Source organism: Bubalus bubalis, chromosome 1 (assembly GCF_019923935.1).
Source record: "Bubalus bubalis isolate 160015118507 breed Murrah chromosome 1, NDDB_SH_1, whole genome shotgun sequence".
NCBI classification, from domain to species: Eukaryota; Metazoa; Chordata; class Mammalia; order Artiodactyla; family Bovidae; genus Bubalus; species Bubalus bubalis.
This window is the reverse complement of record NC_059157.1, coordinates 189,150,096-189,178,048: the sequence shown is the minus strand read 5'-3', so window position 1 is coordinate 189,178,048 and position 27,953 is coordinate 189,150,096. Positions and strand designations below refer to the sequence as shown.

The 27,953-nt window shown below is 61.7% G+C and overlaps 1 protein-coding gene across 1 annotated transcript; it reads right to left on the bottom strand.

Moving 5' to 3' along the window:
- Window positions 1–732: 732 nt before the first annotated feature.
- On the bottom strand, window positions 733–27,953 carry PFKL (phosphofructokinase, liver type). Its single transcript, XM_025292559.3, has 22 exons — window positions 27,786–27,953; window positions 22,404–22,477; window positions 20,131–20,208; window positions 17,611–17,800; window positions 16,792–16,957; window positions 16,153–16,197; window positions 15,787–15,895; window positions 14,012–14,107; window positions 12,967–13,059; window positions 10,340–10,465; window positions 9,291–9,355; window positions 8,605–8,668; window positions 6,633–6,779; window positions 6,204–6,274; window positions 5,672–5,759; window positions 5,051–5,203; window positions 3,386–3,550; window positions 2,873–2,934; window positions 2,555–2,666; window positions 1,883–1,982; window positions 1,690–1,795; window positions 733–1,313 (listed from the first exon to the last, which is right to left on the bottom strand). The coding sequence occupies exons 1-22, from the start codon at window positions 27,868–27,870 to the stop codon at window positions 1,166–1,168; spliced, it is 2,343 nt and encodes a 780-aa protein (XP_025148344.1). The 5' UTR covers window positions 27,871–27,953; the 3' UTR covers window positions 733–1,165.

The following is a 27,953-nucleotide window of genomic DNA, read 5'->3' as shown; positions in this document are numbered from 1 at the left end:
GGAACCAGAGAAGTGGGTACCAGCCTCGGCCTTAGAGCCCGTCAGCCATTCAAGACCTGACCAGGAGGCCCCCCAACCCGGGGACTCCCAATTGGGCCTGTGGACCCTCCGAGGTCAGGGCCTCCCCAAAAAACCTCACCTGACCTCTGTGGGTGCCAAGGGCAAGAGTGCAGGCGGAGCAGCCCTGGACGAAGTGCCCAGGTGACTGCTGTGGAAACATATGGATGGGCAGCCTGCTCAGAGCGACAGGGACCCACCAAGCACAGCCGTGTGGTCCACATCCAGCTTGTCCTCCTCTCAGCACCTCGGTGCTGGCATGTGCTGCGGAGCCAGGCACTCCCGCAAGCCAGGGACTTCCAGGGGTCAGCCACCCATAGCCCCCAGTGGTGACAAGTGTCTAGCTGCCTCTCAGCCCCCCAGACCCCCCACCAGTGTCTCCTGGGTGGTCCCTCCCACCACCACCTGTCCCAGGGTTCTTGGCTCTGCTTCTGAGACCCCAGCCCAGGCAGAGTCAGACTCAGAAGTCCTCCCACGACTGGCATGGGGGTCAGGTCACCACACAGACAGGGGTGAGGGCTGTTGGTTCAGGGAAGGGGTGTGGCCCCAGAGGACGCATGTCCCTGAGACAGCCTCAGCCCAGAGGCCAAAGGAGGACCCCAGACTCATGCATACAGGTGGGGGGATGACCACCAGCCCACCCACCCTCCCCAGGTTTCCAGAGATTGACAGCACTCCAGAGTCAGGTGATTTTATTCCTAGAAAAGGCGACAAGCTCTGCTCAGCCCCGGCGGCCAGTGCACACAGAAGCAGGGTCACAGTGAGGTCCACAGGGTATGCCCTCCCACTGCCTTGGGCCCAGGGCAGGTGAGGGTACAGGGCCGCCTAGGAGAGAGGCTCCAGGCCACATGGGGTGCTGAGACAGAGGGGCAGCCATGTCCAAACACAGATGCCAGCGCATGCCCCTGCACTGGAAGGGGGTGCCCAGGGTGCTCTGTCCCAGGAGAGAGCTGAGAGGGCGGCAGGAAGGAAGTGGGGCAGTGAGAACCCTGGAGCCTGCACGGCCCTGTGGCCCACAGCCCCTGCCCGCGCACCCGCAGGGTCCAGCAGCCCAGCCCCGAGGAGCTGGGGGAGGCTGGTGCAGGGTGAGCGGGGCGTGGACGCAGCTTCAGAAGCCCGTCTCAATGCTGAGGGTGCGGCGGGTGACATGCTCCAGCTCCCCGGACACGTAGTCAGCCATGCTGATGCGGTAGTGTGCCAGCATCTTCAGCATGAGCCGCAGGTTCAGCCACCACTGCTCCCGGGGCATGCGGTGCCTGGGGCGGGGCAGGGGCAGTGTCAGAGGGTGGGCTCAGGGGTGGGACTGGCAGTGCCTGCGGCGGGGCGGGGTCAGGGTCAGGGGGCGGAGGCAGGGGAGGGGTAGCTCCCAGGCGTGCCCCTCTGGGACACCTGGCCACTGTGTTGGGGTCCTGTCCCTCTGGGGCCCACACCCAGGAGGGCTCAGCAGATCGAGTACACCCTCAGACCTGACCATCGCGGACCTCTACCCTCTCACCCTCACCCTCTACCCTGTCGGTGGTGGACAGGCAACCCTGTGGGGTCAGGGCTGAGTGTGGCCACACCCCTCCCCCAGCACATTCGCCCCAGGCAGGTCTGGGCCCTGCAGTCCACCCTCTCTTTGGAGGGACTCACTCAAAGTCGGTGTCCTTCTTGAGCTCGGTGACAGGGCTGAAGGCCACCACTTTCTTCTGCAGGCCAATCACGCAGGCCGAGTCAGAGGCGTTGGCAAACACCCGCCCTGTGGGCATAGGCATGTGATGGCAGCCCCCCACCAGGGATGCCAGTGGAGGGCAGGCTGGGCCGGCAGCTGCCTCCCCCCACTTACCATTGCGATAGACTGCCCGCAGCTTCTCCGACATCCAGATTATGGCTTTCACCCCGAGCTTGGTACCATAGTTCCGGTCAAAGGGGGTGGGAGCTCCACCCTGGAAACACAGTGGGTGAGGCCAGCTTCTGGCCTTTGGGGAGCCGTGGGGCCACAGGCAGCCCCAGCCCTGGCCTGAGCCCAGCATCCTGGCCTGACCATGACCTAGGTGAGCCCTCCCAGAGAGTTCTGACACCCCATCCCTTCGGCCTGTAGCAACCCAGCCCCTTTCTCCATCCCATATCTGGCTCAAAGGCCACCTCCAGAGGCCGGGTAGTGGGTCTCCAACTCATCGACTGGGGGGCTTCTGTGGGCCCCTGCATCCAGCAGACAGGTCCCACCACTAGTGGGCAAAAACCCCTGGGGAAGGGGTGCCTTGTGGGTGCACACAGCTCTCACGTCTGGCTGGGAACCCACAGCATGGGTCTCACCAAGACACAGCCTGGGTCTCCTGCCTGTGCAGCAGGTGATGAGCACTCGGGTCAGGGGTGTGCGGATGAAGCGGCCCCTACAGCCAGGTGCCCCACGAGGAGGGGCACGGAGGAGTGTCCTCGCTCTGCTGCAGCCCCCTGGGACCTGGGCACAGGCGTCAGGGAGCAGCCTTCCGGAATCCATGTGCCCACCCCCCCACACCTGCTGCAGGTGGCCCAGGACGTTGGTCCTGCAGTCAAACACGCCCTTGCCCTCGGAGGAGTAGAGGTTGTACAGGAACTCTGTGGTGTAGTGCTCGTGGCACTTCTCGTTCCTGCAAGAGGAAGGTGGGACCTGAGTCTCGCGGGATCCTGAGCCCCTCTGGGCTGGCCCACAGGCTCGAAGGAAAGCTCTACCCCAGCACCACTGCCTAAGCCCCCATCCTCTCTCTGCCCAGCTGCCCCTCAGCAGCCCTGACCCGCAGCCCAGGGGTCAGGAAGCTCCCGCCCCCGGGCCCTGTGGGCTCGCCTACAGCCTCACCGGAGTACCAGGCCCCGCTGGATCTCCGTCTTCATCTTCTCGGTCATGTGCTCCACGTTGGCCTGCAGAGGGAGGACCAGCCACAGTGAGTGAGGTCGGTGCGGCAGTCAGCACTGCCCACCCCCTCCAGCAGCTGCCGGCTGTCCAGGAAGGAACGTTCCAGATACCCGACAGGCAGGGCCAACATGACCTAGGTCTGCCTACGGGGACAGGCTGGTCCTGCAGGCCCTGAAGGACTAGGACGGCTGGTGCGGGGGTGGGCCAGTGGCTGGACAGTGAGGCCGGGTGGGAAAGCCACAGGGCGGGGAAGGGGGGCTGCATGGAGGTGGGGGCGAGGGGGCGGGACTGCACGGGGTGAGGGGGCTGCACTGTGGGGGAAGGAGTGCAGGAGGTCATGGGCTGGGTCCCCTTGAAGGCGATGAGTCCCCAGCCTTCTGGGCCGTGGCTCCTTGGCTGGAGTCCCAGCCCCTCCAAGTGGTCTGCAGTGGGAGGAAGGGCGGGGGCTCTGCTCACCTTTAAGTCTTGAATGTTGAAGGGGTCCTCGAAGACATAGGCAGCGTCGGCGCCCACAGCGATGCCAGTCACGGTGGCCAGGTAGCCGCAGTAGCCACCCATGGTCTCCACGATGAACACACGGCGCTTGGTCCCCGAGGCCGACTGCTTGATGCGGTCACAACTCTGGGGGCCAGGGGGCAGTCAGAGACCTCCCTTCCGGCCGCAGGGACCCACGATGCTACAGGGACTCGGGTCTCTGGCCCAAGCTGAGGACCAAGGCTGAGGCAGGGAGGGGCTGGGACAGCCCCTGCCCTGTGTGCCAGGGTGCTGGCAGGCCTCACCATGAACCCTCTCCTTGGCTACACAGAATCGAATTCCCAGTCTGGGCAATTCTACCCCCAGGACAAGGAGGCATCACTAGAGTGTGGTGGGTGGAGGCCAGGGGCGCTGCCAGGAGGCTCTCCCTGACCCTGGGCCAGGGACGTACTGAGCCTTAATCTGCCAAAGCGGGAGACATGCCTGCCACGTCAGGGTCATAAACAGGGGCCCAGACAGCACATGAAGTGAGGGCTCTGCACACACTAATGATAATGTGACGCCTGATAACGATCCTAGCTCTGAATGGTTCAAGGAAATGCGAGTATTGGATAAGAACTGAGGAAAGAGAACCAAAACAGGTAAGCAGGTCACTGGTGTCTGAACTGTGAGGATCAACCCCAGATGACAGATGAAGAGCAAAGTGGAGGAGACGGCCACAGTGTTTGCAAAGAGTCTGTGTCCCACATATGTAAAGAGCACTTACAAATAAAAAAGAAAACGTGCCCAGAAAAAAATAGGCAAATGGTGGAAAAAGATCATTTCCAAAAATCCACAAATGGCCACCAATAAATGCATGGAAAATGTTCAACTGCACCAGAAATCAGAATTGTGAACTGAAATAGAATCCTATCTTCCCCCACCTGGTGAGGTTCAGGGGCACCAGAAGTTTCGGAAGAGCAGTGGGTGCAGCGACCCACAGCCAGTGCAGATGGAGGCTGGATTCTAAGAAAACCCCTGAGGATCGTGGTACTCTGGGAAGGGGGACGTAGGGGTGGGGGGTTTGGGGTCTCCTTTAGTCTCTTGTTCCACTTGTATTTTCTTCTTCATCCAATAATATGTAGCACTTATTAGAGCAGCATACCCTCTTCCAGCTTCTGATCCCCCAAAGGGAGGTGCTGGACCCTCGGGGGAGCTGGGTATCATGAGAGGTAATAGGGTGGGAAAGGTCTGGAGAGTGAGAGAGTCAGGGGGACGCCCCTGGGGAGCTCAGTGCGGCAAGCCTGCTGGGACCCTCCCCCACCCCGGAACAAGGCTCCCACCTCCCACGTCCCAGCCAGAGCCCTGGGTACCCCCAGAGCCACATGTGGCTGCTTCACCAGACAGAACCATGGCTGGATGTCCACACCAGTACAGCAGCTCAGTTAGGTCGGCTGCAGCCCTGCCCACCATCATCCTCACACCCTATCACCCCACAGCCACTCCCCCCCGGTGCCATCCACGAGGCCTCGGGGGGCAGCCGGGTCCTGCCCACTCCCGACATGGTCCACCAGCCTCGGTGGGGCCCCATACCTGTCCTACCTGCTCGGCAGCCCCTCTGCGCGCTCCCCACTCCCAGCCAGCCCCCGGCCCACGCCCAGCCCGCACCTCCATGGCAGCGTTGACGGCCGTGTCGGAGCCCAGGCTGAAGTCCGTGCCTGGCACGTTGTTGCTGATGGTGGCGGGGATGACGCACATGACGATGCACAGCTCCTCGTAGCGCCCGCGGGCCTCCACCAGCTGCAGCACCCCCTCGTAGGCCTGTGGGGATGGGGGGCTCAGGCCCAGCCCCGGAGAGGCTGGTCTGGGGGCCAAAGCCAGAGAAGGGGCCCCTGGGTCCTGCTCCCCACGTGTATGCATGGCTGGGCACCTGAGCCCAGCTGCCCCCACCCTCAGGGCTGAGACCAGGTGGACCCCACCCAGGAGCTCTGTAGCCACCATCCCCAGGAACTGGACTCCAAGGAGGGCAGGAAGGAGGCCAGCTGCCTTGACCCCGACCCACTCCACCCATTCTGCAGGCGCTCAGGTTCCTCCAGGAGAGGGCAGGAGTAGATGTCCGTCATGTAGGGGGGCTGAGCGAGCACCAGCATCACATGGACACGCCCCCAGTACTAAGAGCTCCGCTGAGAGCCCTCTGGACTGGCCCCTCGCCAGCAGGAGACTGAGGCCCTCGGCCACTTGGTCCTCCTGCCCAGGTTGCCCCCGCATGCTCCCCTGCGCTCCCCTCACCTCAAAGCCCCCGATGACCAGCAGGGCGTGGATGTTGTGAAGGCGGATGTTTTCCACAATTTTCTCCATGTAGCCCTTGGGCAGTGTCCTGCAGAAGATAAATCAGATGGATATGCGAGTCTGCACAGAATGCCAGGCTGGAGGGACACACGTCCACAATGTCTGACCACTGCAGAAGGTGGGCATGGGACCTGGCAATGTGATTATTCCCCGTTAGAGGGGAGGCAGAGGTGAGGCATGGGTGGGTGGGGGTGAAGGGACCACCAGCAGGACAGGTGGCCTGGCACCTGCCAGGGCATTGGCCACGGCCCTCCCCACACCTGGGCTGTAAGCCTCACTTCCTGCCTGAGGGGGTGCCTTCTGCAGGCTGGGTCACCTGAATAGCCATCCTCTACACAGGTGCCCTCAGGGAAGCCCCAGGCAGCAGGTCTGTGTCCCACTCTAGACAGGCCACCAGCCAGGGAGGACCCAGCCTGTGGCCACGGGGCTGGTTTCTCTGACATCCCCCCCTCCCCAGTGGCCAGCTGCTCACCTCTTTGTCCCCAGCATGGAGCCACCACGCCCCAGCCAGCCGGCCACGTCATGCCAGCTCACTTCTTGCACCTGTAGGGGGAGGCATGGCTTCAGGGGGCAGGCCAGGGCACTTGCCCACTTCTCCACAGATGACAGGCCTGTGCTCAGAAGTGCACGTCCTTGGGGGGACAGAGGCCAGGCCAGGGACTGACCCTCCAGCCGCAGGTCGGAGCAGGGTCTCGGGGGCTGACCTAGGCTGAGGTGGATCCAGCTGTGCCCCCTCCACCCCGGGGAGCAGGCCCAGCCTTTCCCTGTGCCCACGTTGTGAGTCCTTTGGTCCTTGTGTGTTTATAAGCCAGCCAGGGACGTAGCCTAAGCTGAACAAAGGCAAACAGGCCCACCACCACAGGCTGGGTTCCCCATCGGCCTCGGGCACGGCCTCACCTACCTGATTCTTGGCCAGGCCTTCAAAGCCATCGTGCACGACATACACCGTGTGGCCCTGGGAGATGCCAGAACGCACCGCCGAGCGCACAGCCGCATTCATGCCGGCTGCTGGGGCCCCCACGTTCAGGATGGCCAGGGAGAAGTTGGTCTTCAGGGAAGAGGGAGAGACAAACGCGAGAGCATGGGGCTGGGGGGACCGCTGACCCAGACGGAAGTCAGCAGACAGCAGCTTCCAGAGAAAGGGCCCCGGTCCTCGGGCCAGCCTGGACACCGTCCAGGGACTGGACTCCGCCGGGCATGACAAACACCTGCCCTCCTGATCCCATAACAGGAGGGTCTGTGTCCCGCTGATGCCTCCTGATGCTCGGCTCAAGACCACCCCAGCTACTGTGCAGGCCCCGCCCACAACCCACACTGTCCTGGGCCAAAGGCAGGAGCAGGACTCCAGCCGCTGTCAGCCAAGTGCAGCTGGGATCACAGTCAGTGCCTGCCAGTGGCAGTCACCCCATGCTCAGGGCTCAGCGCCCCAGAATATCCTTGGTGAGCAGCACAAGGGGGCCACCGCAGTCACAACAAAGTGCAAAGAAGCAGGCGACGCCAATTTCCTATTAATGGTGGTGTAGTCGCTAAGTCATGTCTGACTTTCTGCAACCCCACGGACCGTGGCCCGCCAGGCTTCTCTGTCCATGTGATTTCCCAGGCAAGAATACTGGAGTGGGTTGCCATTTCCTTCTCCAGGGGATCTTCCTGACCCAAGAATCAAACCTGAGTCTCCTGCATTGCAGGTGGATTCTTTACCAACTGAACCACCAAGGAAGCCCTTTAATATTAATAATTAATAGTAATACAATGGTTGATTTAACCTGACAGAACCAATGTGTCATCACCTCAACTCGGAATCAATGTAAGAAATCAGGTCTTTCACACCCATTTCCCCTGCTGCTCCTCAGACCCAACATCTGTGGGGCACGCAGGCACCCCCCTAGGGACAGCCACGTTCCCAGCACTCAGCAGCCACATGTGGCCACTGGCTCTGTGTGTCTCTGGGCTGTGTGGCTCTGATGGGTCCTGGTAACACCAGCCTGATGCCCCAGAGGTGGTCATGACCCAGAGGGTTCTGGAAGGAGATGTGGACACTACTCTGCCTTGCCTGGGAATGCTGCCCACCCCCAACCAGCTCTTGGGATAAACAGGGGGGTGGGCCAGGACCCCACCATCCAAGATTGTCTTGGTGTAACCCTTTCTTTGTCCCATGATTTCAGAGATGGATCCTGCTGTTGTCCTTATTTGGAAGAGAGACTATTTCCTGAAGTTTTTAGCTGTTTGGGAACATGTCTTAATACTCTTGAGAGTCCCTTGGACAGCAAGATCAAACCAGTCAATTCTAAAGAAAATCAGTCCTGAGCATTCATTGGAAGGACTGATGCTGAAGCTGAAGCTCTAATACTTTGGCCACCTGATGCGAAGAGCTGACTCACTGGAAAAGACCCTGATGCCAGGAAAGACTGAAGGCAAAAGTGAAGGGGGCGGCAGAGAATGAGATGGTTGGATAGCATCACCAACTCAATGGACATGAATCTGAGCAAACTCCAGGAGATAGTGAAAGACAGGGAAGCCTGGAGTGCTGCTGTCCATGGGGTCTCAAAGAGTCAGACACGACTGAGCAACGGAACAACAACATAACCCTGGAGCCCTGCTCTCCAAGGCAAACCTGTGGGCCTGACTTAACTTTCAGCCGTTTGATAAGCGACAGGCCAGTGTGATCCCCGGGCCCAGACACAGGCTGTTGGGACCTACTGGTCAAGCAGAGGCCAAGCCTGCCCCCTCAGCCTGCAGTTCAGACCCCAGACAGGAGGGAGGGTCCCGGTTCCCTGAGCAGGGGCGGCTGCCTACTCCCTGAGCCAGGTTGTGGGGGAGCTGGCAGGTGGAGGCTGCAGGCACAGCCAGGCGTGGGCTCTGCAGCCCGCTCTCACCTTCTCCTTGGAGATCTTCTGGTGGGAAAGCAGCTTGTAAATGTTCCAGTTGTTCTCAAAGCTCCTGGAAAGGAAGCGGGTCATGCACGGTGCAGCCACAGCCGAGCAGCCTGGCCCAGCACAGCCACAGCCCAGCCCAGAATGCAGCCTCCAAGGGGCTAAACACAGGCATGGCCCACTTCCCCACTCTTGTCGCCATGGAGCCTGGCTGGGTGCCATCGCCAGGCGGCAGAGACCCTTCTAAACACGCGTTCCCAATGCCCCCTCAGCAAAGCAAGTGCCCGCGTTCAGCCAGCATGGACTCAGCAGCTCCAAGGCCAAGGGACCCAGAGGAAACAGACCTGTGGATCCAGTTGACCTGGCCCCGGGCCTGCCCCCACTGCTTCCTCCTGCGGTCTCCCCTCCCCCTGCCTCCTCCCCAGTACCCCTTCCTGACCCTACCTGTGCAGTGTTCCACACACACACCCAGCCCTGCAGGCTGCCCGCCTGCTTCCCGGTCACAGGGACCGTCACGCCCCATCTCCTGCATGATGCATGCCCTAGGAGAGGGGCTCAGAGCGCCACCTCTGCAGGTGGGCACGTCCACGTGTCAGGGGCAGGGGGTGGCCGTGGGCGAGACACTCGGAGTCTGCTGGGGGCCCCACAGAACAGACCATTGCCCAATGTGGGGCCCGCCAGGCCCTCACCCGCCTCGGAGCTGGATGGCCTCGTCAAACCTCTTCTCGTCCATGGCCTTCTGCACCTCCTTGGTCTTAAAACAAACAAGAAGCACAGGCTGAGGCAGGGGTCTGGCACACTCAGCTGAGAGGGGTCTGGCCCAGACCTGCCGGGCAGCCGTCACTGCTGGCAATCGGGAGGTCTAAGGGCAAGGGGACCCCATCTGGCCTGCTGGATCCTCCCCTCCCTGGAAGGGGCACCTGGGCCTCGCTCCTCCTAGGAACGAAAGGCGAGGCAGTTCTGGCCCCCAGGCTCACACCACCGATGACCAGCCTGCCCCAAAGCGAGGCCCCATGAGGTCACTTCAGGAGGCTGTTCCAGGAGAAGCGCCGGGGCAGCCCCTCTCTGCCTCCAGCCTGCCTCCCCTGGTTGGGCCCCACCCCACCCCCAGCTGCAGAAGGGGAGCCAGCACCCACATTTCCACCAGCCTCCCAGCCTCTCTCTGCCCTCACCTCCCAGTGGCCCCTTCTCTGACAATACAAGATGTCCCAGTGGTTCTGGCCCCTCGCTTCCCCTTCACCTTCTCATCCCCGCCACGCCCAGTGTAAGACCTGTCCCAGGCCACTGGCTCAGGGAGGCTAAGTGACCTTGGCTCCCCCCAGGGTCGTGCAAACTCCAGCTCACCAGAACCCCACAGGCTCAGCAGCTCCCTGCAGCCCCCCACACCTCTCTTGGGACTTGTCTCACCTGAGGCATCTGCTGACACCTCCCTCTCCCTGGATGACTGCAGGCCTTGGACACCCTGAGGCCTGCTGAGGTGAGCAGCAATGCACCAGGGTGGGCACACCAGGAGGTGGTGCTGCGTGAGCCGCCTGCTCCCTGTCACACACGTGGGGGAGCAGCAGGACCCCGAGAGGGATGGGCTGGGGGCCCTCACAGCAGGTCTGCTGGCTGGGCCCTGAGAGGCCTGGAAGGGCAGGCAGCTCCAGGTTGTGGTGGGGAGCACAGCAGAGCCCAGCAGAGCACGAAGGCCCTGGCACCTCCTCACCCTGGGCACCCTGGGCAGGCCAGTGCTCACCATCTGCACACACTCCATGAGGGGCAGCCGCACGGACTGGTTCCCTGAGAGGCTGACCACGCAGGCCGGCGTGTCGGGCGTGGCCTCCAGCAGCGCCATCACCGCCTCCATGCCCATCTTACTGCTCTAAACAGGGAGAGGGTGGTAGAGCTCAGGCAGGTGCAGCCGGGAGGGAGCCAGCCCCATGACACACACGTCCCTCGGCAGACCCACAAGGCCTCAGCCCTCAGATCCTGCCCACCACACACACACACATACATACACACAGTTGTGTGCTAGAAGCTTCTAGAATAAGTGGCACCATTTATTCTAGAAATGCTGACTGCACATGGTCATCTTTCACCTCCACCAGCACCATTTCTCAGGTCTCAGCAGCCCTGCTAGAGGCTGCGGCACCTGCACCCTGGTTGCAGCGGCAGGGCTGGACCTGGGTTTCTGGGGTTCTTTCCACTATGATGAGGTTTCTCATTTCCGGCCCCTCTGCCAAAGCTGTTCTGATGTGGGTGCAAATGGGGGCATGGTCTGGTGGGCTGGACCAGCTAAAACAGGTAAGGACTGCCCTCCGTGGGACAAACCACAAACTTGGGTCCCAGCACAGACGGTGGGAACACACAGGTGCGTGGGGAGCGAGGCCTGTGGCTCCATTGGGTGAGACAGCATGTCCCTGCGTGCACCACGCCGGGCCTCCCACACTGGCCGGGTGAGTGTTGGGAACAGCCTTGGAGGAAAGGCCCTGCGTCCCCTTGGAGCACCTCAAGCCGGCCCCTCTGCTGTAACTCCCTGTGGGCCTGAGCTCGGGGACCAGCACCAAGCTGCTCCTCCTTTGGCTCCCTCCCAGGCATTCTGTGTCTCCACCAGCATCCGCAGAACCGGAGGCCCAGGCCCAGCTCCCACCTGCCCCTCGGCCTCCAGTCCCTCCCCAGGGTGACCAGGGCCTCACGGGCAGGCGCTTTACCACCCAGGGGCCTCCCTGACTGAGTCCCTGTCCCCCTGTGGCTGCAGCAGTGTTCCCGCCCTGCAGAGGGTGAGGGGGGACCAGCAACGATCAGGACACTGATGCCCCCTTGGGCCAGGACCTGTTGGGGGCCAGCGTGAGGCACTCGGCCCATGGCAAAGGTCATGAGGAAGGAGGCTCGACATACGCAAAGGCGGGATCGAGCCTCAGGAGCCCCCCTGGAAATCCTCAAGCATCTACCCCCATAACCAGAGCCTGCCTACTTTACTACTTTGTGCTCTTACCTACACCTCTGACTTTACGGGGGGCTGTCCCCCACCACCTCTTTCGGAGAAGGAGTTAACTTAGAGCTCCAGTTAATAATAATTCCTGGGCGTGACAGGAGTGTTTCAACTTACAAATTCCTCTGAAGGTTTTCTAGCCTGCCTGACAGGCTTGTCCGGCCACATGTGATTGCTCACAGCCTCTCAACTGTGAGAGGCACGAGATGCTTTAAACCTTCTAAAAACAGGTTCTTTAGAGAAGTTAGAAAACCATTAGTATAAGTATAGTGGGCTGATTAGAAATTGTGTTGGTGAAAGGTTTTTCATTTGTTGAGCCAATGTTTGTTGCTAAGTCTCCATATCCCCTGCCCTTAACACACATTAATGAATATATAGAAGAAATAAGTATTAACCTTTGATATAAATCATGTTAGACCTTAGGCTAAGTAAATTCTTTCCTTAACTAAAACCCACTACACCCTCACCCTATAGGAATGTAACTTTATTTGGGTGGCGTCTGTTTTAAGAATAATCACCCCTGGACAAAGAAGTGTCCTGGCTGACTGACCGCTGTCACAAGGAGAGGGTCATAAATTGTCAGCAGGCCCCCTGGTCAGAAGATGATGTAACACCCCTAAGACCTCTGTATACATTTGTATGAAGCACCTGACTTTGATAAAAGTCAGGACTGCTGACCCCGCGTGACTTTTGCATAACATCTCAGTGTATAAAAGTAGACCATGGAAAATAAAGAATTGGGATCAGTTCCTCGCAAGACTGGTCTCCCCATGTCTCTTTCTCACTCTGGCTGAGTCTCCATCTGGAGCGCGGAACCCACCATGCTTGCTAATTATGCCTGGGCTTCTAAGATCCGACCGGGGAGGCCTCAGTGTCTCCTCTCCTTCGGGAGAACGGAAGGACGCCTGCGGCCTACGTAAGTGGTGCAAACTTCTTGTCTTGAAGTTTTATTGGTCTCCCGCGTAAACCAAGCTACTCAGCCTCTTTTCTCCACTGAACTTTCCTACTGAGCTATCCTCATTCTATTATTCTTTATATCCTTAATTAATGTTTAATTAAACAGTTGTTTCCTGACCCTCGCCTACGCCGTCTCTCCCTCGAATACCCTGGATCAGCTGGGGCTGGACCCCGGCAAGGACCCAGCGCCTGGGCCCTGGAGCTGAGGCACCCAGCCCACTGGCTAGACTCAGAACGACCTGATATCCGCTGCTCCCCCAGCCCTCCTCCCCAAGGTCCCATCAAAGTCATCGCCAGGAGGCTGGGGAGCCTGGGCTGCCAGGCCTCGGTCTCACTATGAACACCGGCGGCAGTGAACACACACGCACCCAGGCATCACACACACCACGCCACCCGTGCATGCACACCCAGCGCCAGGGTGATGCCCCACCTACCAGGATGCGGTCGAACGCCGAGGGGGTCCCTCCCCGCTGAACGTGGCCCAGCACAGTCACACGCGTGTCGAAGCCCAGCCTCTGGACCACCAGCTGCTCGTGGGGACGGAGAAGTAGGGGCCCTTGGATTTGCCACACCTTCCCCACTGGACAGGCCCACCTCATGGCCCCCAGTGCTCTTCCCTCCCCTGTCCCCCATCTGCCTCAGGGATTTCAGGGTGTCAGAACCCCAGCGGCCCTACAGAGCTGGCCCAGCCTGAGTGTGCAGGGGGCTGTTTCCATGTGTGTGTGTGGATGCATGCTCCTGCGTATGTGGGTGTGTATCTCTGTGTCACCATGGCTGTGTGTGCCTCCGTGTCACCATGGCTGCGTGTGACTCTGTGTGTTCCCACATGCATGCCGGGTTGTAGGAGTTTGTCATGGCCTCCAGCCCCTGTGGATCAGGCCCCGCCAGACACTAGCGGGAAGCACAGAGCGCACTGAAGTGGCAGACGGGCCAGTTCCTGGCAGCACCTGACGGGACTTGAGGACAGGGTGGGTGGCGAAAGTGAGGGGCATGGAGGCTCCCAGGGGCTGTGCCCCACTGGGGGATGGGGGCCCAGGGCCCTGGGGTAGAACCAGGCAGGTGGGTGCGGGTCACAGGTAGGAAGGATTCCCCAAAGCCCCAGCTGTTCTGTTATGAATCTGATATGCATGGGCGGTGGGCACCCCTGTCACTGAGGGGCTGGCAGGGGCTAGACTCAGCCATTGGGACCACTGGTGGGGGACTGGATGGGGCTCCTAGGATGGGGGGCTGTGCTGAATGAAGACTGGAAGCCAGAAGATGCAGGGCTCCCAGCAGGTGGGGCCACACTTCAGCCTGGGGGCCCAGGGCTTCTCAGAGGGTCCCAGCCATGCCCACCCCACATCTGGCAATCGTTGGGGCTGAGGACACTCCCTCCAGGGGCCAGGGTTGGGGCCCCAACAAGAGTACGTGGGGACTGGAGATAAAGGGGAGCCCCCTGCAAGGCCCTGCCGATCCCACATGACCCAGGGGTTCACTCACGTCCTTCACGTAGCGGGACGAGATGGGCTTCCCGTTGCGGTCGATGGCGCCCTCAGCAATGATGATAATGTTCAGGCGGGACCCTCGGCTCCGAGTCTGGGTCAGAGACACCCCAGGGCTCAGCCGCCAGCCTGCAGACACCTGTCCCCAGGCACCTGGAGCCCTCCTTGGGGTCCACGCCTCAGGGTTCATGTGGGCGAACCAGGACCCTGCTGCCCCACCTGGGGTTGGGGGTCAGGGAGGAGGAGCTTGCAGGGGGCTGGGGGACTGGAGGATTCCTGCCCACCTCCCACTCCCCAGGCTGAGGGAAGCCTTCCTGCCTCAGCTGGTGAGGATGAATTAGCATCACTCCTTGTTGCAAATGAGAGGGTCTTGGGGGATTTAAAAGTGCTTTTCACCTATTTCCTCAACAAACATTTGTAAGAGTCACTCTGATCCACCAGCCCCTGTTGGCCCCACAGCACTAGAAGAAAGTGACAAAGACAGGATCGGAGTAGCTCCTGCGAGGCATGGGTGCAGAGGGGACGGGGAGCCAGGCACGGAGGGCTGCCTGGAGTAGGTGGCGGTGGTGCACTGAAGCGAAGCCGCCAGAAGGGCCCACATGTCCCCGCCTCACTCACCGCAGCCCAGGAAGTGGGCAGGGCAGAGGTGACACCTGCATGTAACAGGTGGGGAAACTGAGGCTCGGGGAAGCCCTGGGGGTTGGGGCTGGGCTGGGGCTGAGGGCCTTACACACAGCAGGAAAGCAGCAGGGTGTGTGAGCCTGAGTCCAGGCCACTTCCAGGAAGGCCAGCCCCCAGTTCTCAGCAAGTAGGTCAAAGGCAAGGCTAAGGTCAGCCAGGGACCATCACCCTCAGAGCTGTGCTCCACCCATTGAGGCTACGTGGCCACTCGGGGGTACAAGGACTCCAGCCAAGGAGAGGACATAGGCCTCTGGCCAGCCTCACTGCCAGGCTCAGTTCACTCCCACCCTTGCCTTCCCTGGGTAAGGTTCCAGAAGGCAGTCATGACCCTCAGCCCCGCCCACTGTCCTGGGCAGCAGGGACACAAAGCCCTGGGTGGTGGGGGTGGCGGGCTGGGGGGGGAGCATTCACCAGTGGATGGGAGTGAGGCCACCTCCTTGGTCACATGGGGAGAGGGACACTCAGGAAGCATAGGGCCTGGCTCTGACCGCCCCCAGGACGCCAAAACAGCAGGCCCAGCCCCAGGCAGCCTCCACGCTCGTCCTGCCCTTGGGCCAGTTTACAGAGGACATTATGGGTGGACACAGCCTGTTAGGGCCCCAGACTGGGCCTGAGAGTGAACTTGGGAGCACAGTCTCAGGGGTTCCCTGGCTTCGAACCCAGACCACAGCCCCTGAGCACCACCTCATGGAAGGGTGCCTCCCACCCCTGTCCTAGCCCTCCTGTCCACCACTGAGCCCCGGCCTAGCCAAGTGGCCAGTTTATTCCAGTTGGCGGCTTTGGGGATCCCTACCTAGGCCAGAGAATCTGCCTGTTCTGTGCCAGAGGCCGCAACTTCATCTTGAGGGACCAGTGAGCTGCGTCTGGGCACCCTGGCTCAGGCGCCCCCGCTCACCCCTCCTGGATGAGGCCTCAGCCCCGCTGCTCCCACCCCCACGAGCCCCTGCCACACGCCCCTGTGCGCTGACTTCACAAGGCCATCCCCTCAACTCGGGCTCAGCAGTCAGGGCCCCCAGGAAGCCAGCTTGACCCTGTCCCTGCTCCTGCCGTGCTCACAGCAGGGACCCTAGGAGAAGACCCTGAGCCGCTCACCTCGCCTAGCCGCTCACACATGAAGTTCTCCCAGCCATCCTCAGGGGGCGCCTCGGGGATGAACAGCCAGTCGGCCCCCGAGGCCAGGGCGGACACCAGGGCCAGGTACCTGCATGGGCAGGAGGGGGTGGGGCTGCAGCGGGTGGACCCCCACCCAGCACCCCAGACCCTGAGCCCAGGGTTACAGGGCAGGTACAGCTCTGAGCAGCAGCCAGCCCCAGAGTCAGGGCTCCCAGTCCCCACCCCGGCTCTCACACCCAGAGCATCGAGGGAGCACTCGCCACGGGCAGGGCACTGAGGAGGCCCCGCGTCCTACCCCGGCTCCCCAGGAGTCAAGGGCCCCCGCTGACCGGGACCACCCCTTACCCGCAGTGCCGTCCCATCACCTCCAGCACGAAGGTCCTCTGGTGGCTGTGGACACAGAGAGGACAGTGGGCATCAGTGCCGAGGCCTGCAGAGTGGCCTGGACTCCTGTGTCCTGCCACCCACAGCCCCAGCTCAGCCAAGAGCACGCCTGGGAGACACAGAGGACACAGGGGTAGCCCAAGGACAGACCGCCTTTGTCCTTCCCAGGGCGGCCAAGTCTCTGCACTGAGAGTCACCTCTGCTGGGCTCATGCCCGGTGTCAGACAGGTTTTCACTGATCTTCTGTTCCTGAGGCTAAAGGCCATTTGCCTGGCCTGGGCTTGGCTGTCTTAGCTAGCAGCTGAGGACCCCTGCGGGATGCACCATCGCCCAGGGCCACAGGAGCCCTGTATGAGCCGTGGCCCACCCAGGGCTCAAGGGAACCTGGAGGGGTGAGGACCAGACCCAAAGGCATTTTTGCTCACCCCACTGTGAATCTCCCTCCAACTGGGGGCTGAGGGCAGCCAGCACAGACCCCTAGGGATGGAATCACACTGACAAGCTGTTGACTCTGCAGAGCGGCCACCTCAGCCCCTGGCTGGGGGACGGGATCCCGAGCTTGCCTGCTGGGTGGCCTGGCCGGGTGGAGGCCTCGCTCACCTCTGGGCGGTGGTGGTGATGGCGTCGATGACTTCCATGATGCGGTGCAGCGCCGAGTCTGTGCCGATGGTCATGTCGGTGCCGCAGAAGTCATTGTCGATGGAGCCCACCAGCCCCGCGATGTTCAGGTGCGAATAGGTCTGAGCCGTGCCCTCTGAGATCTTGCCTGGGAAGAAGGGGCCAGTCCGGCTGCAGCCTCCGTGCCTCCACCCAGCTCCCGTGGCCACAACATGGGGCTCAGACCCTGATCCCTATCACCTCCCTCAGCCCACCCGCAGTGCAACCTGATCAGGCCCTCAGGCTCGGCTTCCCCCGCCCCAGGTCCTGTAGCAGGGGTCCCAGGTGTGGAGAGGGGAGCAGTGGCTGGACCACTAGAATCGAATACAGACTCATCCCCTACCCAGAGACCCCCAGGGAAATCCTGGAGTGTGCACCCCTCACCTCCACATCCCCATGAGTGGCACAGAACCAAGGGAGCTCCAATAGGCCACTTTACAATCGGGGATCCCCAGGACTTTACATCTTATGTTACCAGATTTTAACTATCACGCTTCTGCAAACTAGGACAAGCCCATAACCAACATCCAGGAACGAATCCCGCAGCACAGGTAGGTCAGCCTGGGAACTGCCGTCTAGCCCCAGGAGGCCTCACTACTGGCCAAACTCGGAGCATCAAGTGAGCACCTCCGACCCTGGCCCGCACCTCCTGGAGCGTCCAGGCCCCTCCTCCCGGCCAGCAGCCAGGCGGCCTCTCACCTCCTCTGGTCCTGCCCACTCCCTGCCCTCGAGCTGCTGTGTCCGGGCTGGGCCGCAACCCACCTTCGCTCACCAGCTCCTCCAGGAGGCTGCCCCACTCGCTGCGGAAGATGTTGGCCCCAGTGAGGCTGCCGTCCCCACCGATGACACACAGGTTGGTGATGCCGCGCTGGACTAGGTTGTAGGCGGCCGCCCGGCGCCCCTCCCGCGTGGTGAAGGCCTTGCAGCGGGCGCTGCCGATGACGGTGCCACCCTGCATGGAGGAGGGGGAGCCTGAGCCAATGGGGCACGGCGGGAGCCTGGGCACTGGGCAGGGGAACTGGGGACCCCAAAGAATTAAGAGGGCTGAGGCCGGGGCTCCTCAGAAGCCTGGGCAGGTGTCCCCTGCTCCCTGGCATGTCTCCTCATGTGTGTGAGGAGAAGACTGTCCACACCAGGCTCAGGGAGCTCAACAAGGCAAGGAGTGAGCAGGCTCCGAGATCTGTAAGGTGTACACACACATGCATGCATGCACATGCGCACACACATGCACACGTGCACCATGCACATACACATGCATGTACTCTGGTGGATACGTGGGGAGCCAACACAGGGACCTGCCTGGGCAGCTCATGCCAGCATCCATGTGGCCCCTCCCCACTCAGCCTCAGCCGGGGGTCCCCAGACTGTCCCACGAGAACACCTGTGGATCCCCTGCTCTCAGCCAGGTGGAGAGGACAATGTGCCCGGGCCACGCCATGCTGCTCCCGAGACCAGGAGGCTGGTTTCAGACTTCATGGAAAATGTGAGTCAGAGCTGCCCCTGGCCTAGCCCGCTCCCTCCCGGAGCCCCTCCAGCCCCTCCAGACCCTCTTGCCCCCTTCCCCTTGCTCCCACCCCCCCACCCCCCGTGCTCTGTGCTTCTCCTCACTCCTCCCCAAACACCAGCTCCTCCTACATCCTTAGTGCCCACCTTTCATGCAGCTTCACTTCCCAGCTAACACTTGGCCTAACACCCCTTCCCTCGGTGCTCTCTCAGGACAGAAGGACGGCCATCCTCAGACACAGGGTCGGAGCAGAGCGACAGCTGGACCCAGGCCTGAGGCAGGACGGCTGTCCTTCTTGGACCCGTGGGGTGGAGGACGAGGTACCCAGGCTGCCGCAGCCCCACCCATGACGGGGTCAGGGAGCACGGCTCCAGAGCAGGGGAACAGGGGATGGGGTCTGACGAGGCCCAAGAACAGGGCTCGTCTGTGTCCTGCTGGACCCACCAGGCCTCGGTAAACCAGCTGGTTCCCAAGGGTGCCTATAGAGCACATGCCCTGGGAATGTCCACCCTGGGCGGGAGGGGTGGGTAGCACCTCAGGGTTGGCCGTGCCTGGATGACCCTGGGTCCAGGCCCATCACCACTGCTCTGCTGACCCATGTGTGGCTCGTGATAACAACAGATCACTTCAGTAAGCAGGTGTCAGCTGGTGGCCCAGGACACAGAGGTGACAGGCGCCCCACAAAGCTCCCTGCTCTTTGGGAGGACTAGGGTCTCTCCATAGACCCCTGGTTCAAAGACCCCCTTGCCTAGGAATCCCTGACTCCAGGGGGGTGTTGAGCTGCTCAACCCCCACCCTCACTAAGTAGGATGATGAAGGGGAAGGCGGGGGAGGCGCCGAGAGGCTGAGGCCGCGCAGGCCCCCTCCAGGGGGCCCTCTTCAGCCCGCAGCTGGAAGCTGAGACATCTGGGGCCATCCCAGCCCTGTGATCTCTTAAACCCACCACCTCCCACCCCCGTGACCCCAAGGCGACTGGATGGCATAGTCAGCCTGAAGCCAATCCCCTGAGGGATGGTGTGTAGCCTGTGTCCCTAGGCGTGCATGTCCCCCTGTGTGTGTCTGTCTCTGTGTGTCTATGTGTCTGTGTGTATCTGATATGTGCACCTGTGTATCCCCCTGTGTGTCCCTCTGTGTGTCTCTGTGTGTGTATAATATGTGCACCTGTGCATCTCTCTGTGTGTGGCTGTGTGTCTCTGTGTGTGTCTGTGTGTGTGCACCTGTGTATCCCCCTGTGTGTTTCTGTGTGTGTATGTCTCTGTGTGTCTCTGTGTGCGTCTCTGTGTCTCTGTGTGTATCTGATGTGTGCACCTGTGCATCCCTCTGTGTGTGTCTGTGTGTCTCTGTGTTTATCTGTGTGTGTGCACCTGTGTATCCCCGTGTGTCCCTCTGTGTGTGTCTGTGTGTGTCTGTCTCTGTGTGTGTCTGTGCATCCCTCTGTGTGTGGCTGTGTCCCTCTGTGTGTCTCTGTGTGTGTCTGTGCATCCCCCTGTGTGTCTCTGTGTGTCTCTGTGTGTGTGCACCTGTGTATCCCCCATGTGTCCCTCTGTGTGCTCACGTGCCTGTGTGTGTCTGTCTCGTGTCTGTCTGTCCCTCTTTGCGTCCCTCTATGTGTCTGTGTCTCTGTGTGTATCTGATATGTGCACCCGTGTAACCCTTGTGTGTGTTGCTGCGTGTGTCTGTGTGTGTGCATCTGTGTACCCCCTTGTTGTTCCTCCATGTGCCCATGTGCATGTCCCGGCACGCACACAAGCTCACAGCAGGGAGGGTCTCAGGCTCACCAACTGGATGATGTTGGAAACGCTCAGCCAGTTGGCCTGCTTGATGTTCTCGCCGCCCTCCACGAGGCCTTCATAGCCCTGAAAAGTGAGGGGACAGATATGAGATGGGTGCCCATGGCTGCAGAGAACACTGCCCACAGGAGCAAGATGCATGGAACCTCGGCCAAAACCCCATCTGGCAGGAAGCAGGCCCAGGGGTCCTGACTGCAGAGGCCCCTCCACTCCCAGGGCCTTGGGGGACGAGGCTGAGTCGGCTGGAGTCAGGGGTGTTATGGGACAAAGCTGGGGTTGGCTGGAATCAGGGGTGTCAGGGGAGAGGCCTGGCACCCAGAGGGTCTCCCGGAGCACCCTCTGCAGGGCCTGCAGGATGGCGTATTACAGAGCGCGACTCGCTCGGCAAAGTGCTCCTGTCGCAGGCACACCTTCTGATGCGTGTCCATGAGCTGCACCTGGGTCACACACCTGGGTCGGAACCAGAACCAGTCAGCGCCCTGTGGCCCCTCTGCCCTGCCAGGACCCTCTCCTGCAGAGGTGCCCACTGCTGTGCCTCCTGGGGCACCAGCGAGATTCAGAAATGACAGGCACAGCATCCACTCTGCCTGGCCTCCCTCTCTCAGCTGGCTGACTGTGTGGCCCCACAGGACCACGTGCGGCTGTGCCTGCTCACTGCCGTGCGGGAGTCCCCCGAGCAGGCCCAGTGTATGATCTGTTCACCGTTCGTGGACCTCCGGAGGGATCCGGTTTGGGAATGTTGGACGTAATGCTGCGAAGAACACATTTGCGTCACTGGGTGTGCGGCCAGCCTCTGAGGGCACTGCTACACAGCGCCCCGCGTGCTGTGGCCACCTCGTCCATCAGCAACACGGGCAGGGCGGGCCTCTGGGCGCCTCTCCCCCAGTGCCAGGCCGTGCTGGTCTCCATCCCGGAGGCTGCATGTGGCCCCTGACGTGGGATCTCCCCTGAGCGCCGCTGACAAACCCGCTGATGAACCATGTTATTTCCCATAAGCCACTGGCCGCCTGGACAGCCAGCCCTTCTCATTAGCAGGAGCTCTATACAGTCTGGACCAGGCCACGTGCTTTCACAAATGGTGAGAAGACAAAGCACCACCAAGCGCCCTGTGTATAACCTCCGGGCACCACCAAGCGCCCTGTGTATAACCTCCGGGAGCCTGGCCTTGGACCCACCCCACCTGATCGGAGACCACTTGTCCACAAAACTCGGCCACTCCCTGAAGAATCTCACCCTGCTCTTTGGAAGGTTCTGGGCCATTATTGGGGTGTGGGCCCCACCCACCCAGCTCCTGAGGGCACGGGTCCCTGAGGCCCTGAGGAGATGGCTCCCCAGACATGACCAAAGACTTTGAGGACTCTGGCCATCTGAGCCCGGTCTGAGGGTCTGGATCCCGCAGGAGGGAGGGGCCTGCAGAAATGTCTGCCCATGTGTCCATTCAGATGGCCCCGTACAGCCAAGGCTGGGAAGTCACGCCTGACCTGGGTCAGGGAGAAGGGACAGGGACGCAGACACGCCCAAGGTGGGAGGAGGAAGCTCCGGGGAGAGCAGAGCAGGCAGGGGTTCCTGCATTCTAGTAAGGAGTGAAAACAAAGTAACACAGTTAACAGGGTGTGAGGAATTCCGGGGCCGCCCACATGTGTCTGTGTCTATGTATCTGCTGCAAGTCTGAAACCCGGATTTAGGGGGATAGGAATGAGGAGGGTGGAACAAAGGGGAGCCCCAGCTTCTGCAGAACAAAGCAGAACAATGATTCTCTGTTGCATTGCACAGGGAGGCTGTTTGCTAGGGTGACTCAAGCTCAGGTTAGGCGAGGAGGGTGCAGGAGGGCTGGGGGTCAGAGGACGATGGGCTGAGGTCCTGGCCTCAGAGGAGGACCACAGCTTCATGCCCTCCTCTCTCTCAAAGGACACAACCGCGCCCAAGAACCCAGCCTGAAGGCAGGCTCCACCCCACAGCTCGGAGCCGGGCCCCGCCCCATCCACTGTGCTGACCAGCCCCTCTCTGGGCCTGGCACTCAGGGGCTGAACGAGGACCAGTGCAGCCTGAAGGCAGGCTCCACCCAACAGCTCGGAGCCAGGGCCCCGCCCCATCCACTGTGCTCACCAGCCCCTCTCTGGGCCTGGCCCTCGGGCTGAACAAGGACCAGAGACCCTGAGAGAACAGGGTCCCTCCTCCCTTCCCCCCCACCCAGTGTTCCCCGCCCACCAGAGCACAAGGCCCACCCACCAGAGTCTGGGGGGAGGACCCCTGCACCTTACCTCGTAGATGAGGAAGACCTTGGCCCCCACGTAAATGCCCATACGAGTCACGGCTCTGACAGCGGCATTCATGCCTGCAAGGGGTCAGGGAGACGCCTATCAGTGGAGACACAGAGTGTGGGGGAACCCTGGACCACCCCTCCCCACATCTCAGGGAGCCCAGCCAAGGGTCTGAGTCCAGCCCGGGGTGAACTGCTAAGGTTGTTTCAGCCTCGCATCTGGAAATATGCCACCCCCAGAGTCACGCCGGGAAGGCCCCCACCAGGCCAACTCCTGAGCCTGCACTCCTGACTCTGCACAGGCACCTGCAGACCAGCCACATCCTTTCCGGCCGCATCCTCGCCCAGTGCTCACCTGCAGCCTCTGCTGCTCAGCACAGCCCTCTCCCTGGACCTCAAGGCTCTGACCTGGGGGAATCCCAGCAGGTTGGGGACTTGGCCCCAAGATGATAGAGGGGGCTGGCGAGACGCAGGAGACAACCGCCTTTCAAACTCTCCGTCATCCTCTGCCAGTGTCTCAGACCACCATACCGAGCTCCGTGCCTGTGGCCCTGGGGCCATGAGGCCCATAGGGGCCTCCGTGAGCCAGGAGAGGGGGGCAGTGCCCCCGAGAGTCAAGGTCTGGCTATTGGGGGTCTGGGGACCTCAGGCAGTGAAGCTGACTCGGCTGACGCCCCTCTCCCAACCTGCACTGCACACCAGGGCCACCAGGCTCAGCGGATCACCTCTCTTCCCTGTCCCCTAGCCCCAACCCCACTGTCTACCGTCCCCCCACCCTCTACCGTCCCCCCACCCCCGTCTACAGCAGCTACCCTGCAGCACAGACTTCGTGGAAAGACAGATGTTCACGGGGAGGAGGAGCAGACAGCTTGTAGGAAATGCTCAGAGGATCTCAGAGGAACCCCAGTTCCCTTCCCTCACGGACAGTCCTGAGACAGACCCACAGAAGGCAAAGGGGTCCCTGAGGTCGCTGTAGGGGATCATCGAGTCCCTAAGGTTCCTCCATGGAAGACCGCTCACTGTGCTCCTGCGGTCTCATGTACAGTCAGGTTCACTAGCACGACTTGAGGGAGCCCCCGAGGCTCGAGCACCAGCAGTGGCCCCGAGCGGTGGCCCTGCTGCTGTCTGAGGGTGGGACGCGGCCCCGCCCAGGGAGCAGGCCCCCCGAGTGGCCCGGTGGCAGGGCTGCAGCTGCTGCAGGCCTGGACAGGTCAGGTCAGGTACCGGGTCCGTGGCCCTGTGCAGGCACCGGGGAGGGCCCAGCCCGCACACTGACTGCCACCTGGCGGGCAGCCAGGGCTAGGGCACACGGACGGCTGAGGGGCTCCGCGCTCGGGGCTCGGGAGCAGGAGCCTGCAATCAGCGGCTGTAGGCAATTTGCCTCAAACCCTCTTGCCCCTCACAAAAGATGTCAGCATTAGGAACAGGCGGGGCGGCCCCACATCCTTGGAGAGGAAGAAAAGTGGCCAGTCACCTGCCCTGGGTTCCAGCGTGTGACACTGGGTCTGGGGACCGGGTCACAGAGGTGATGCTGGGTCTGACCCCAGGACCACCCCTGCTCCCCCGGCCTTCTTCCTGGTGGTCCTGGCTCAGAGCACATGCACATCCCATGATCTGTCCCTAGGCTGTGAAAGCTTTTCCCTGGAAAGGCGGGGCACCAGCTGGAAGTGACCGAGAGCCCAGGAGCCCTGCCCTCCCAGCCCAAGAGCTGGTGGAGGGGCAGTGCCCATTAGCTTGGGAATCCTGTGGGAGGACCGTGAGGCTTAGACAGCATACAGTACCTCAGGAAGAGCCTGGTGGGCAAAGTCTGCCCCAGTGGGGGCTCATGGCACTGGGCTCCGAGGTCAGCACAAAGGTCACTCTCCAGACGGGAAGCTGGGGCCCCAGAGGGAGGGAGGGGGACTGCTGGGACCCCAGCTGGTGCGGGCAGTGCCTGGAGACACCTTAGAACCCCCACCTTGGGCACAGCAGGCTGCCCCATCCCCACCCAGCTGCCGAGGCTTCTGCTCTCTGACGACCGGAGGGACTCCCCAGGCAGGGGCGCCTGGACATCACAGCCGGCAGGGTACAGAGGCCAGGCGGCCCTGAACCAGACACACTCAGGGCTTACACACCTGCCTTTATCAAGAGAACTCCATTTCTAAAGAAATCATAACTCGCACGTTCCTGTAATGTATGGAAGTGGGGTTACAGTGACTGAAGTTAGCAATTGGAGCCCAGGGAGCGTAGCCGCCCCCACCCACACACACACCCAGGCTGCTCCAGGAACCGGATCTGAAGGCCAACAGTCCTGCTGCTGGAGGTCAAGGGCTTCAAGCTGTGGGGCTGGTGGAGATGGGGAGAGAGATGAGACGGCTGCAAAGCTGCCCCTCCTGTCCCCAGCAGGCCCTAGGTCCTGCAGAAGCACTTGCCCACCTCTGGGGCCTTGGCCAGCCCAGGCTTTCCACTCTCAAGTATCTGCCTCCCTGGTCACCGCCGCTGGGGTGAGCCCACTGTGATCTCACTACAGGCTCAAGGTCCAAGCCCCACCTCTGGTGGCAGGAGGGAGACCAGCAGTTCTGGATCAGGGCTGGGGTGAGGGCAGTGGCTGGAAACCAGGCCACCACCCAACTCAGAGGTTATGGTCATCTCCCTAGCCAGCCTGGTGGGCTTATCTGCAGCCCCAGGGACTGCAAAGGTCCCCATTCTTAGAGTGCTGTTCTCAGTCTTGCAGAGGAGAACAAATGACCATATTACAGGAAAACTCATGACTCTTCGAATGGGATTGTGCCAGCTGCCATGGAGACAGAGGCCTAAGGGTGTGGGCTTCCCTGTAAACCTCACAGTAAGCTGCCTTCCTAAGAGGGCCTTTTTAATTGCCCTTTAAGCTGCTTTTCTTTCTCAAAATAAACCAAGGATGGCAGCCACGAGCCCCAGGGTCAGAGAAGTGAGGAGGAGAGCAGCTGCATCCATTGCTGATGAGCCAGCCCTGGACCCTTGCTCGACCTTCCACCCCAACCTCCCCCACCCTCCGCCCTAGAGTGGGCCAGGGAGACTGCTACCGATCACTTTCTGTTGGAGGAAATGGACACCAACCAAAGTGATGTCAGAGGTGGAAGCATCTGTTCCGAAGGTGATTTTTCATCATAATGCGCTTCCAGAAAAACAAAATGTACAAGAAAGAGGTGATCTGATCCTGGGGGAATACGGGGCCCAGCAGATGCACGTTTATTCATCAGTCGATGTGAGGATACGGAGCTGGACTGGACAGCTGAGGGAAACTGAGGCCCCAGGATCAGGCTCGAGTCAAGTCATAGAGCTGGTCAAGGCTGGCTCCCCATCGCAAGGCTGGCCTCCATTCACCCCAAGAGCAGACTTAAGCGTCTGAGAGTCAAGTGCAGGTCAGGGTGGAGGCCCGTTCTCCACGTGGCTGTCAGCCCCGCCACATACGGGAGGGCACGTGGGGAAGGCCAAGTGGCACCATCAGGTCCCCAGAGGTCAGCCTCTGTTTAGAAGGCAGTGGTGGGGGTCCCTGAGGGAAAACTGAGAAGCCATTGCCTAGAGCCAGTTCTCTGGTGCAGCGCTAGCGAGAAGGAGCAGCCTCAGGCAGACACCCATGGGCGGGCTCCCAGAACTTACAGAGCAGAAGGGCTCTGCCCCGCAGAGAGCCAGCTGGCCCACATCCTCCCCCAGGCATCAGCCTGAGCCCTAAATCAGGGAAGTCTGCGGAAACCTCTCTCGCAGCCTCAACCATAAAACCATGTCACAGCCAGGCGTCTAGGAGAGTGAGGACAGGGCATGAGGTGAGGGGCCGACGGTCAGCCCAGCCAGCGGCGCACGGGTGGCTACACTCCAGGGCATTCAGGAAGCACTCCCCATTACGTGTGGGGCACCAGGGCTGGACTGGCCAAGAGGAGACCTTCAGTCACAGGCTTTGCCCTCAGCTGGCCTGCCAGCCCGGGCCAGCAGCACCCTTGTTGCCAGGGTCCCTCCCGTCCAGCCCCTTGTCCTATTTTGTCTGTGCAGCACTGAGCTCCGCTGCCCTGCCTAAGTGTGCCTCGTTTATCCTCCCCAGCCCTCCCTGCAGGGCCGCAGTCACCACGGTGCAACAGGAGCCTGGGTGGAGACCCCCTTCACCCGCACCAGACCTCACAGAGGAAGGGGCCAGCCCTCTGGTGATGTGTCTGCCCTCCACACACCTGGCCCTTCCCGTGGTCCAATCTCACAGGATGATGCTTCCCCAAGACCACCCTCCAAGCCCACTCTCCTCCTGCCCGGCCCCGGCCCACCAGCCTTGCTCTAAGAGGGCTCCAGCCGCCACTGCCCAGCAATAGGCAACCGCTCTGGCCACACAGGGCTGCAGACGTGTAGCAGACCACACTGCCCGCCACCAGTTCAGAAACGGAGGGCTCAGCCAAACCCGCAGAAGATCTATGCAGGTGAGGGTGCAGACAGCCGCTGATCCCAGCCGACCTGGTCTGGCTCCCTCATGAAAGGCCCCTCCTCCATGCTCTCCCCTGCGTCTGAGGGGGGAACCAGGAGTCAGGGGTCTGAGGCAGAGACAAATTAAGCGTCTAGACTTTCTGATCCGGAAGGAGGCACACCAGGCTCACTGTGCAGCCTGAGGGTGCTGGCTCCATCCCTCCCGCTTCCTGGGCTACTTAAAGTCTCTCCCGGGGTTCAAGGTGTGTGGTGTGGCCATGTGGCCAAGCCCCACAGGTGTGACACGAGCCATCCCAAGCCATTGGTCCTGGAGAGCAGTGGTCAGGACAGGACCAGGGTGCCAGGACGGGGCTGCCAAGACAGACCCCCAGGAAGGGCAATAGCCTGGGTCTGCCAGGTCCTGGCTGCGGGACGCTGGGCAGGTCCCCCAGGAAGACCATCGTCTTAGATACGCGGCGTTGAGGACAGGCCTGCACTAAAGAAATGCCCCAGACCCGCCCTGAAGGTGGTGTTTGGGGGAAGCGCTGAGCCCTCGGGTCGTGTTTCAGAACCAGGAAGAGACGGGTTCTCCAGGCCTGCGGTGACTGCCCTGCCCTCGGCGGCCTCCGCTCAGCGTGCATTCCAGGAAATGGGGCTCCTGACACACTTGAACGGGAAGGGGTGCCGGGACCGCCTGGGGCAGAGAGAGCCGGGAGAGCTCCGGGTCGCCGGCCACAGCCGGCCGCGCAGACACGCCCCCGGGGGCGGGGGCAGGCGGGTGGGGCGCAGATGCCGTGGTGGGCGGCACGTACGCGGGTACCCGGAGCGCCGGGGAGGATCCAGGACAGGGACGAGGACCTGGGCTGGGAGGACCTGCCGACCGCGCGCCGCGGATCCGGGCCGAGGGTGGCGGGCACGCCGCAGGGACCCGGGGACAGCAGAACCCCCGCCCGCCAGCGACCCGCCGCGCGCCCGCGCCCACCTTGCGCATCGCCGCCACTGGTCAGCACACCGATGGCCTTGCCGGCCCCGGTGGTCCGCAGCTTCTCCAGATCCACGCTGGCCATGGTGGCGCCGACTCTGCCCCGCTCACTGTCCTGCCCCGCGCCGCCGCTGTCGCCGAGCCCGCCCCGCGCCCTGCGCTCCGCCC